This window comes from Triplophysa rosa, linkage group LG12 (assembly GCF_024868665.1).
Source record: "Triplophysa rosa linkage group LG12, Trosa_1v2, whole genome shotgun sequence".
Classification (NCBI taxonomy): domain Eukaryota; kingdom Metazoa; phylum Chordata; class Actinopteri; order Cypriniformes; family Nemacheilidae; genus Triplophysa; species Triplophysa rosa.
In genome coordinates this window covers 15,856,864-15,869,240 of record NC_079901.1, presented here as the reverse complement: position 1 = coordinate 15,869,240, position 12,377 = coordinate 15,856,864, and the positions used below count along the sequence as shown (strand labels likewise).

At 38.2% G+C, this 12,377-nt stretch overlaps 1 protein-coding gene across 8 annotated transcripts in view; it reads left to right on the top strand.

The window, feature by feature from the left end:
* Positions 1 to 7,970, top strand: part of cbfb (core-binding factor subunit beta) — a 32,088-nt gene extending 24,118 nt beyond the window's left edge. Inside the window, exons 4-8 of one of the 8 annotated variants that reach the window (XM_057348553.1) lie at positions 883 to 999; positions 1,095 to 1,202; positions 2,100 to 2,138; positions 2,448 to 2,495; positions 5,870 to 7,970. In XM_057348553.1, coding sequence (XP_057204536.1) covers positions 883 to 999; positions 1,095 to 1,202; positions 2,100 to 2,138; positions 2,448 to 2,477 — 294 coding nt within the window. In that variant the 3' untranslated portion in view covers positions 2,478 to 2,495; positions 5,870 to 7,970. Of the gene's footprint in view, positions 1 to 882; positions 1,000 to 1,094; positions 1,203 to 2,099; positions 2,139 to 2,447; positions 2,496 to 5,864 lie in introns of all 8 variants that reach the window. The other 7 variants (XM_057348556.1, XM_057348552.1, XM_057348555.1 and 4 more) reach the window with 7 other exon arrangements.
* Positions 7,971 to 12,377: the final 4,407 nt, after the last annotated feature.

The window sequence follows — 12,377 nt, the reverse complement described above, 5'->3', positions numbered from 1 at the left end:
CTCCTCTAAAGTTTAAGAAGAGATCTCAATTGCTTTATGACAGACATTCTTGCATTATGACAGATGTCTTATTTTTCTTAAGGGGTTTTAAGTGAAGAAAACGTTGAGAGCTCAATTAAGTCGTCTGACCCCCTCACCCCCTCGTGCTCCCACACACGGATGTAATCATGTGCCCGCCCGTGCTGCCGTGTGCACTCTATGCTCAGTATAAATAAATTCAGACAGGCTTTGCCTGTCTCTGCTAGGCGAGCATCGGTGTACCCTTACTCTACTACGCTGGCCCCTATAAATAAATACCCTCATCACAGGAAGCAAACACTGGAGGCTGGTCTGAGAGCTACGACAGGAAGAGACCGAAAAAAGTGTAATGTGTACATCTGTAAGTCTGTTTCCACAGTCAAGTTATGAAGTTCTGCCACAAAAACACTTTTCCTCCTTGGCAGACACTTTTATCCAAACTTACAGTGCATTCAAGGTACACAGTTTATCAGTTTGTGGGTTCCCTGGGAAGTGAACCCATGAGCTCAGCATCACGAGCGTCATGCGCTACCGTTTGAGCTGCAGGAACATTATGCATTTAGACAATGTTTTACAATTCAAATGACCCATTGCACAACCGGGTGTGACGTTTTCATATGCGGCTATGACTGTAGAGTAGGTGGTTATGCTTTTTCACCTGTTCCAAAGGCTGTCCGTCTGTCGATCCGTCCGTCTGATGTGTCCTTGTTCAAGTGTGCTGTTTTTTCACTGTGGTGTTTAAGACACGATGTTTCATTTTTCCCCTCCAGAAAAAGAAATAACAATAAAAATACTCGAAATGAATATTCGTTTCTATTCTGGTGCTATCCATGTCATAACATCTAAGTATGTGTTTGTGTGCAGGTGTACCTGAAGGCTCCTATGATCCTGAATGGAGTATGTGTGATCTGGAGAGGCTGGATTGATCTTCACCGTCTGGATGGGATGGGCTGTCTGGAGTACGATGATGAGAGGGCACAGGTACAGAGAAGTCACGTAATGCATTCAGCCTCTCGTGCCTTATGAGCATCAGAAATGACTGATCGCCTCTTGTGTTTGTGTGTGTGTGCGTGCAGCAGGAGGACGCTCTTGCCCAGGCAGCCTTTGAGGAAGCGCGCAGAAGGACCCGGGATTTTGAGGACAGGGATCGCTCACACCGCGAGGACTTGGAGGTGGGAGTCGCCGTGAGTGAGGTTGAGAGTGTTTGTGCTGTCTGTGTAGTTTAGATGAATGATCAGTCAGTGCATGCTTAAAATCTAAAGCTCTTTCATTTTAGTCGTAATGGAGATCTGTATTTGTGTGTACATGTTTTTGATTTTTGCATGCACGGTACTACATGTAATCCTCATTTTTCTTCATTGATACCACAGTGTTTAATACTTCAGAGAGCGGTTCACTGTGCAAAGTACAGGACAGTAGTCAGTTGTATTGGCATGTTTAGATGCTCCTGAGCGGAGAAATGATCAAGTGGTGCCAACAGCATCTTCTGACACAAAAAAGATTTTTTTAAAAACATGTTCAGATCATTTATCACTCCGAAATCAAAAGAAAAAAACTATAATCACCTTTTTTATGACATTTTATTTCTACATGTACATTTACTGTATATTATGAATTTCTGTTATTGAATAAATTATGTTGAAAATATATTTTATATATATTTGTTCAAATATAATGTGGCAAAGCATCATAATAATCCTAAAATAAAAATATATTTTTCTTTTGGGGTGAAATAACCTGAAAATGTTTTTGACAGGTTTTGTTAGATTCAGTCGGTAATCATTGCATTAAATCCAAAATGTTTCTAAAATTCTAAAAATTTTTTCAAAATAACTACATTTTTTTTGCATAAAAGCCCACATTTCCAAAAATGTTTTAATTTTGACATTGTCACTTCAAAAACAGTGCTTAGTAATTGGCTTCTGTGTTTTGCAAGACTGTGAGAGTGAGTAAATCTTTCAAAAAAAAGAAAATGGCACCTCACAACTTTCTGTATCTCTCTCCTGATCTCTTAAGAGCTCTTGATGTAGCTAAACAGCTTGTCTGGAGCAACACTGATTTGATCACTTGTCATTTAGCAGATGCCGATGGCACAGCTCAGTCATTTAATAACTCAGGAGGTAAGACATCAGTTTAGGATTTCATCTAGTGAACTGCTTCCTTGATTTTACAAGTGTCTGCGTAGTATAAATCATTTAGAACAAATGCAAAATGAACGAGGGCATGTTGATGTGTGCTTCATAGTATAATGTGTGCATGCATATGTCTACTCAGTGCAGTTAGTGTATGTTTAAGCTATTGAAATGCTTTATTTGTATACTCATGGCTTAGTGCATGAAATATCTTTGCATTGTAAGTCCTCAAATACAATCATTTTACAATCAATCCAAACTGCGCTCCTAAGATGAAAACCAAATTGTGTTTTTTAGGACCCTGTGGCATCAAAAATCTGGGACTGATGGCCTTCAAGGACCAGGGTCTGTCTCCTCTGCTTCTCTCTATGCTTGTGTCATGCGCTAAACTGTGTCTGTGTCTGTAAGTGTGTCTGTGTCAGAATTTCACAAGGGCATGTGCATGAAAGAGCATCTTTATCTCTGTTATCTTCTATGTGTGCGTGTGAGTACATGTGTTTGTGTGTGATCCTTAGAAAGATTGAGAGATTAGCTTCTGTAAGTAGGATTCTAAGGTTTAAAAACACTTTGTTCACCCCATTGGAACAAAAAAGCCGTCTCCCACCGGCTCGCGAGACCCCCAACTCTCTTTACTTCTGTAATGGAGACCAGACTTCCATCCCAGGATTCCTTACTGCCCCGCCCACCCACTCCCATTGCTGCAAAGCCCTCTGGGAGCTCTCATGCACAGCTTGGCAGCACATGACCAGAAACACCCCCCTTATGAACCGCCGCCATTATATTCCTTTCTTCTAATCTATACCCTCTGGCACTCCTTTACACACTCCTCATCCTCTCCTCCAGAATCAATCACGCCAGGGTCTCTTTTTTAAATAGATCTCGCCGCTTATGAAAATCAAATTTCCTACTCATCGCAGTCAGACGATTTGTGACTCACGGGCCAAGTGTTTTTCCCTCAAAGTCACTGTGAGCGGTGGAAAAACGAAACCCTGTAATTATTCTATAATTCATGCCTTCTCATCCCAGCAGCGTGGAGCCTGACCCTAGATCTGAGCTTGTTTTCGTATGTTCTGCTCCTTACGGTTCTATCGGCTTTATTTTGGATACTGAATAATGTTTGGAGCGAACATACGGCGGCCAAATCTCAGGCTCCATCAACTGGAATTCAATAAAAACTAGCACAATATCAGTGTAGAGCACTTGTAATGGAGAACCGCTCACTCCGGCGACAACTACAGAGACAAAAGCTCAGCAGAAAATTGGTGTTTTCCAGGAAAGGGGGCCGGGTTTGTTGTGAAAGGGGGATTTCTAAATTATTTTTGCATTGTCCCGCCTGTTTACATTCACTTAGACATAACACTTTGTTTTTACATTAAAGCGATAGTTCACCCAAAAATGAAAATCATTTACTCACCCTCTCGTCATTTCAGACCCGTTTGACTTTATTTCTTCTACAGAACACAAATGAAGATATTTTGAAGAATGTTGTAAACCGGCATCCATTCACTTGCATTGGTTTTGTGTCCACACGATAGAAGTGAATGGATGCCAGCGCTGTTCGGTGACCAACTTTCATCAAAATACCTTATTTTGTATACCTATATATTTGTGCAGAAGAAAGAAAGTCATACAGGTTTGAAATGACAAGCAGGTGAGTAAAAGATGACAGAATTGTCATTTTTGGGTGAACTATCCCTTTAATGTCTTGTCAGTACTGAATACTACCCAGACACAAGTACCAGTGCTATTGACATCCTCAAAGTGAGGTTAAAGAAAGTGAGTAAGATTAAGTGTGGAACACTCTCTGCTTCTATGAACACACACCGATTTGTCTTTTTAAGTGCGTATTGTGTGACTGTTTGTGTGTGTGTGCAGTGAGGAGCAAATCAAAGCCAAACGAAATCTAAGATTGTAATGGCCTTCTCCATGATAGATGGTAAAGAGATGGATGAAAAATAGATAGGGCATTTTTCATTAAAGCCAGGCCTTTACTGCAGGTGGGATTAGAGCATGAGTGATGTTGGCCACTGAAAGTATTAATATATCATTACTATTGATCTTTTTCATTAGCAGCGCTGGCTGCCCAGCAAAATCTAAGCAATATTGACTTGTGGTACAGGAGAGTGCTGCAGCTGGGCTCCATATGATCGATGCTGCCTCCTCCCATTCACACACACACATGTTTTGTTCTGTTTTGGCCCATCGAAGATGCCTTATAGAGATATAAATTGTAGGTGTGCTTTGATTTTGCTGAATATTTATAGTGTAATGTTCACATGCAACACATGTCTAGTTGCATCTCCGTCTGACCAGACTGCTCTGTGTACAGTATGACAGCTATAACAGCTTCATCTGTTAATGCGTACGCTTAAATGCAGGATTCCCAGGCGTCGGGGTCGAATAAAAACAGGCAAGGTTTAGAGCGCGCTATAAACGCCAGTTACACGGACGATGACCTCACGCTATGTGAGATGCACTACGTCTGCCTCCTGTCTATCTTTCCCCTCAATGTCTGCCTGTCTGTCTGTTCGTCTGCCCTGGTTGTCCTCAGACATCTATGTCAGGGAGAGATTTAGACATAGGCACATAAACATATGTATCTGTGACAAGGCCATCAGTCATATCTTTATTTTTAAGGCTAGTGATTTGAAGACTTGCCCCTGACTAATGACCGTCTGCCACTTCTACCAAAAAAAGTACCTCACATCAGTCTTCACTTGAGCTGATCTCTGCTGGCCCCTGCTGGACTTATAGAGCAATTGCATGTGTACTTTAAGGCAAAAGGCTTTGTGTCTAAAGGCTTTGTGTCAAAAAATCTATTTTTTTTGCTAAGGACCACACGGAATTTTGTGTGGAGTTTTGAAGAATTGGAAAGAGTTTTACATTTACAGGACATAGCAGACGTTTTTATTCAAAAGTGAAGAAAACAAAAAGCGATTTATATCGTACATCCCTGGCCTCTTGCATAGTTGTTTATTGAATGTTTTTTTAGAGCATTCTGTCATGATTTCTTTACCCTCATGTTGCTTTTTCATGATTTCTTTTGTCTTTGGAACCCAAGAGGAAAATTTGTTAAGAAGGTTGAAGCTGTTCTTTGTTCCATACAATGAAAGTGAATGATGGCTGAGTCATTCTGTCCATCTCCTTTTGTGTTTTATTTGTATTGGTTTGGAACAACATTAGGACGAGCAAATGATGACAGAATGTTCATGTTTTGGTAGTCCAGCCCTTAAATATTCTGGCTATTTGATATGCTTTCAACTACAAATGAAGAGTTCATTTGCAAAAACAACATTTAAAAAATAAGAAATCATGTTTTTATTGTAATAAATACTGAGGGTGAGTAAAATTTTTGGGTGAAGTATCACTTTAAAGAGATTAAATTGTTCAAAACTCAGTTATCTGTTTTTGCAAATGAACTAATTCTGAAATTTACTATCAGAAACTCCATTTGACATTTTGAAGCAAGTTAAAATCTATTTTAAGAATTTGGCTTCCCCCCTAATATCAGTGTATTAAAAAGGTCAGGAGATTCCGTCAGGGGCCAGGCTCGCACCCATCATATCTTTGGTTTCAGTAATGTGTTGCTTATTTCAACCAACTGTTATATGCATTGGAAAAACAGTACAATTATTTTAACTGTATTATGTCTCTGTCTTGGTTTGTCTGTTCGCGTGTGTGTATCTTTGATTGTTTTTGTGTGTGATGACCCAGCCCAGGCGACAGCAGGACCCCAGCCCTGGCTCCAACATGGGCAACACTGACGATCACAAGATGCGCTAGCGGCATTCATCAAAGTGGGCAGGGATAGGGTCATAAGACCTCCATCACCACAGCACTCATCTCCAGATGCCTCGCTTATCACAGGACACACCAAAGTCCACACCAGTGGGGATTTTCGGGTGGGATGTTTGGGAGGGGGGGTAACGGTGGTCCCTCTTTTAGCCTGGTGAAGGGGCTGGGTGGGTTGGGCTGGGCTGGTATGATTCATTTGCATTTAATTCAGTCCCTCGTTTCTTCTTGGGAATTTTGCACTATGTGATACATTCAGTTCAAGTCTCCTTTCGGTATGCATGGTTTTCCTACCTACGTTTGCTATTGTTCCCCCTATGCAAGGCATCTTATTTTATTTTTTAGCCCTGTTGTAATTAAATGGCATTTTTATTGTTTTATTTTACATATTGTTTGTGAAAGTCAGGATGTTTACTTTTCATATTTCAATTTGTTCTTTATATAGACTTGTCTGTCTTTGTGCTTTGTAGGAAACTAGTAAATGTTGTTAGCTAGATTTGTGTAGAAAATGTAGTATAGTAAAAAAAATGTATCTAGAAGGAGGGCGCTGATGTTGGGGATAAAGAGGTGTTGTTATTCTACAATCCTCCATGTTCTGTGTCTTCCACACCGTTTCTGTTACAATCAGTTGAAACGTGCTTTGAACATAAACCAAGCAGCAGGAAATGAATATCGAGGTCAGTGTTACTCTGAGCGTGCTCTACACAAAATGAGGTGGAGATTTGTTTTTATCGTCAGTTTTTAAACTGCACTGCTCTGCTTTTTTCCATTTATGTTTAATGGTTCACATTTTTAATGCATTGACAGAAATTCAGACGGACGTTTTAGTTTTTGCTGCATATTTTTATTTGATTTAAAATCAGCTTTCAGTGAATGCAGTGAACCTGAATTAATCTCTTAAAATGGAATTTTTGCAGTACACAATTTTTTTTGATTGATAAAAAGTAAAAAAGTTATAACATAAAATCAGGTTAATGTATGGCTATTAATGCTCTTGTTTTATGTATGTTAAGTGCATATCTCTTTAAGATGGTTTAGGGGATGTAGAAGTCTGTCTTCGGGAGAATTTTTGATAGTGAGGTGATACGGGATGTTATTTGCTAAGGATTACTGATAAGCATAAGGTTTGAGTGGAAAAAGAAAGGATAGTGTATGGGTCAGTGTACATTGTAGCTCAGAAATGGGCTATAACTATGCTGACAAAAGGCTTGCTTTTCTTAAATTAGTCATCACTGATGGTTTTTGTGAGTTTACAAGATTTAGCATATTTGCATAAACAAAATGTTTATTTACCACAGTCAAAAAGAAAATTTAAGGCCTGAGGTTTTTTTTTGATGCTGCATTTAGAAGGTATGGTCTACCTCTAGCTTAACACCAAATATACACAAAAGAGAGTTATTTATAAAGAACAAGTTCACATTGTCTGAGTGGTGAGGAAAAGCCAATCTTGTTTTAGCAGAATGTCAAAGCTTTATATAGTCTGACCAGGCATTTAAGCAGCAATGAATGCTCAAGAGATTGAGTACCAGGTCTGAATATATTTTGTATGCCAGAGACAGAATCTGACCAAACCAGAATCAACAAAACAGTCCTGCTTTCTTTATTCTGTATAGACGCTACCCTCCACTTTCTAGGTGTGTCTTATGCTGTGTATCAAAGAAATACCCTTTGCTGGCCCCCCATTAGATTTTTTTACCCCTTTACTTAATGCAGGCATTAAGGCAAATACACGCCAGGTAGTGAATGGCTTTTTTAAATGAATGAATAAATCAAATGTTTATTTTCTTAATTGTGTTAAGTTATTGATGCAGGTATACCTTTGTTTCATTATCAGGATGCGCTATGATGAAATGTGTATTTCTGTATTGATATTGCTTACATTTCCCTCTGGGCCCCGAAGGAACTGGGAATGCTTTTATATGGTCTTTGATTTTAGCTTTTTTCTCTGTTGTTAATTTTAAGTGAGGTGGACTATTAACTGAAGTGTTATGTTTGACTTGTTTCTTAATAAACTTGTTACATATCGTATTATCACTTGATGTTGTTGTGTGTGACAGATATTTAGATCATTAACATATAACGCATTTTCATAGACTTTTATTTTGAAAACTACATTGCGCAGTATGCTTCGATTACAGCACACTCCAGTACACTAGATGGCGCAAACAGCAGTGGGATGTCAAGTGTGCTCAAGACCAACGGATGACGATACAAAAGGAGAAGCTTAAGTGAGAAAGCGATTTCAAAATAACATCTCTTATCATTTTCAAATCTGTGCTGAGGCAAAAGGTTGTAATCAACGCATACTTTTGATGCCGTCGATTGTATTACACATTTATGATTTGTCGCAAAAAAATGCACTTAAACGACTATCACGCGATGGCTTTATAAAAACACCTAGCTCTTGCACCCCTACACATATTCAACAGTTAAATTGAGTTGGTCATATATTTAAATAAAGGCCCGGATGATCAGACAGAGGATTGAAACTTTAAAGTAACATCACTGGTTAAAGTTTGCTTATTAAAGTCATTGAACACACATACTGATAATGTACATTGATTCCTAGTACAGGCCACGATAAGATACAGAATTTGCTTTCTAGGTCAGGTTGAGCGAGTTTAATCTCGAAGTTTTATCTGTTTATATTTTTTACGGCTAATATTGTAAAGTGTATTACTTATGGTGCTATCGTTTTCTCTTTGAACTGAGGACTGTCTCTCAATCATATTAATAACATCTTTCAACAATCTGTCTTGTTTGGTCGTCTGCCACCTTTGAACTGATGTGATTTGTGCTCTCCAGCTTTTACCAAGTGAATATTGCGAAGAGGAACTAAAGCTTTTGATTCTTTGTTCTTCATCTCATACAAAACATAATTTGTATTATGGTCTGGAGCTCATTTTCAGCCACTTCATGCAGTCATGAGCTTTTATCATGATCACACAGTGGAAGAAATGTCAAAAACATCTTTTGAAATTAATATTTTTAATGAAATTCTGGCATGAATTGCTCACCCCCTAGTTGTTCCAAACCTGTATAAAGTTCTTTGTTCGCTTGAACACAAAGAAAGATATTTGGAAGATTTCTGGGGCATCATTGACTATAGACCAATTTGGAGTCGACGTCACGGTTACGTCACTGCCAGCTGCGCGCGCATACTGGTGGCAGAAAAACTGGAAACAAAGCAGCAATGAATGAAATGTAGAAGACTATTCCTTCAAAAATGTCATTGTGTGTTATTGAATGTCAGAATAGGAATGGCAAAAATTATGGTGTTATTTCCTATGGAATACCGTCGTTGAATATTACATTTTAAACTAAACAAGCCATTAAACGAACAGGCTGGACTGAATAAATCATCCGGAATACTCGTTTCTCTGTGTTTATTTTATTTCAGGTAAGGTTTTCTATACTGTTTATCACACACAAATGCAAAATAAATTATAGAACGATTATTTAGATGCTTTCTGCCACCAGTTCGGCTCCGCCCACAGAATCGCGTCACACTGTTTGCAAACAAAAAATTGGTCTATAGTAGAACAAATTAAAGTGGTAGTCAAAGGTGCCCTAGAACTGTTTTCTTTCCTAAATTTCTCAAAATATCTTCTTTTGCGTTCAACAGACAAAAAAAACTATACAGTATTTTGTAGTTTTTGTTGTTTCCTGTTAGCTAATGTACTTACTAATGTTAACAAACACAGTCTTGCAAAGTATAACTTCAAATTTTTGCTTTGTCTCAGCTTTGAAAACTACCATTTTCCTTGATGAATTCATGCTTTCTTTTTAAATGGCCCTTTACATTTAAAAAACTGAATGAAATCTTTTGAACTAATACTGTCCACTATGCAAATAATACATGTTTGTGCATTACAAACAAAGACCGCTAGATGTCAGCATATCAGTATTAATAAAGACTCCAACCTTTTGTAGCGTCTGTAATTCGTGTGGTGCAATAATATTGAGCCGTTAAGTAAATCCTTTAAGCATGTTTCCTTCACCATGCACTTCACCTGGACCTGCCAAATTTAAAATATGTGTCGTTCAAAATAGTCCGTATAACTATTTAAGTAAAAAGTTTAATTTCAAAGTAAAATTTATATCTAAAAATAAATACATTAGTAATAATTTTCTTCTAGTACATACTGTTAATAATTAAACATGATACAATATTAAACCCATGCAGTATTGTGAGTCATATTGCTCAGTGCCTCACGGATGGCTTAAAATATGATAGATGACAGATTCTGGTCAACAGGTCCTGATCCTGGTCATACCCTAGTATGTGCCGTGTCTTCTCTTGACGCCTCCAGAGGTCTAAAACAGAAGAACGTTTCCTGTGGGGAGTGAGTCTGTGTATGGGAAGTGAAGAGGTATTGATTTGCACTGAAGAGAGCCTCCCACACAGGCAGATAGAGAGAGTGATATGCTGAATTCTTGTATTCAGTTCTGTGGGAACACAAAGGTCAAAGCTTCATTTGTCACCCAAACCTCTGCCTTACATAATCACCCTGTTTTGTGTTCGTTTGACCCAAAAGTAATGAGGTCCACTGACATCGCTTCTGTTAGTTGTTGGTATGTAGGTATTTGCGTGTCTGTGGCAGAGTCCAAACTTGCACTTTCCTATAAAGGATGCATTATTGCTGTCTGTGAATGCCCGTGTACACCATCAGACTCTAGTGTGTTTGCCTTGTAAATATTGTGGGGCCAAAAAGACTAGATTGAGAATTTGAAAATCTTCCACTTAAAGGTGGAAATAAACAGTATTTTGGACATTTTAAAACAAAGGAAAGGTTTATGATGTAAAATAAATTTGCTAACATTAGACTATTGGCATGTTCAATGTCAGATTTTCTTGCTTCCATTCAAGTGCTTTAAAATGCATCAATTGTCGCTGGTAATTCTGCTGCAAAACCTTATATTGTATATCTGAAAAGTGGACAAGAATATATTCACTTATTTTTTTACAAATAAAGTAAAGTAAAATAGCAAGTAAATTAATTTGTCTGTCTGTCTATATAACCTCATTCTTGTGACCGTGAACATTGTTTGTATAAGGGCTGCTTGTGTTAGTTAGTAGACAGTGGAAAAGTTACTTCATCAAAAATATACTTAGTTTGTTTGTTTGTTCTGTTTTTGGGCCTCTGCTTGGCCTCTGTTTCTGCAGGGCTCCTATTTCTGAGAGCTCTAAGTGGCTCTTCATGCTAGTGGCTGGGCTGGCAAGGCCCTCAGCAGCGCAGACCCTCCTTATTCTCCTCTTGGCAGCCACCCATAGTTCTCGCTCACTGGCTTCCTAATTTAGGAACGGCGGGTAAAAATATGCGCTAACGAACAGGGTCTGGTATGTCAGGCTGGCGTCCAAAGGGGGAGAGTGAGAAAGAGAGGGCGAGTGAGGGGGTGGAGAGGAGGGGCTTTGAAAGCAAGCGTTCCAGGAGATGGCAGTACAGCAAAACCTCAGCACAGGAGTGTCGTTGTAGATATATCTGTGATTATGAAATGATTGTAGTCATAACAACACGGTTAAACTGTTAAACTACAATATGTATATGATAAAGAGTGTAGAAACACTGTAAATAATGTTTTTAAGGAAGATGTATGTAGTAACATTTATATTAAAGGGATACTTCGCCCAAAAAAGAAAATTAATTTACCCACCTTCGAGCTGTTCCAAATCTGTATAAATTTCTTTGTTCTGATGAACACAGTGAAAGATATTTGGAAGAATGCTTACAACCAAACAGATCTTGCCCACCATTGACTCCCATAGTAGGAAAAATTACTTTATAATGTTTTTGTTCTGTTGAACACAAAAGAAGACATTTTGAAGAATGTCGGACAGCAAACAGTTCTTGGGCACTTTTGACTACCACTGTATTTTTTCCCACTATGGTAGTCCTTGGGGGGCAAAATCTGTCTGGTTATAAGCATTCTTCCAAATATCTTTCTCTGTGTTCATATAACACAGAGTTGTATAATTGTGTTGTATAACTCCTTTGTACATAATGTTAGATTTTCAAATCATGTTGTTCTGAATCATCTGCAATTTGTTTTTCTAATCATTTTTAATAGAAAAAAGTATTTCTTTATGCAAAATATGTCTCTTTGGACCGCACTGTAGTGCCGTAGCGGTTTCTTTTTATAGTGAACTTTGAGGATACACCACTTTGGAAAATGTAAACAAAGCTGGTCCAACCCTGGTCCAGAAGAACTTCTCGTTTCATTTTTTAACACACTAACCAAAATGTTTGTGCAAAATATAAACAACATTTACATTTATAACCAAATCAAAAAGAATAGATGAAAGAATTAACTATATTTCAAATTAAAAATAACAATAATAAAATGAAACCAAAAGTGCTTCTGGATAAATGTACATCTTGCAAAGTGGTCTAAAAATACATACACTACTGTCACATGTTAGTGGCCTCTCTTTTT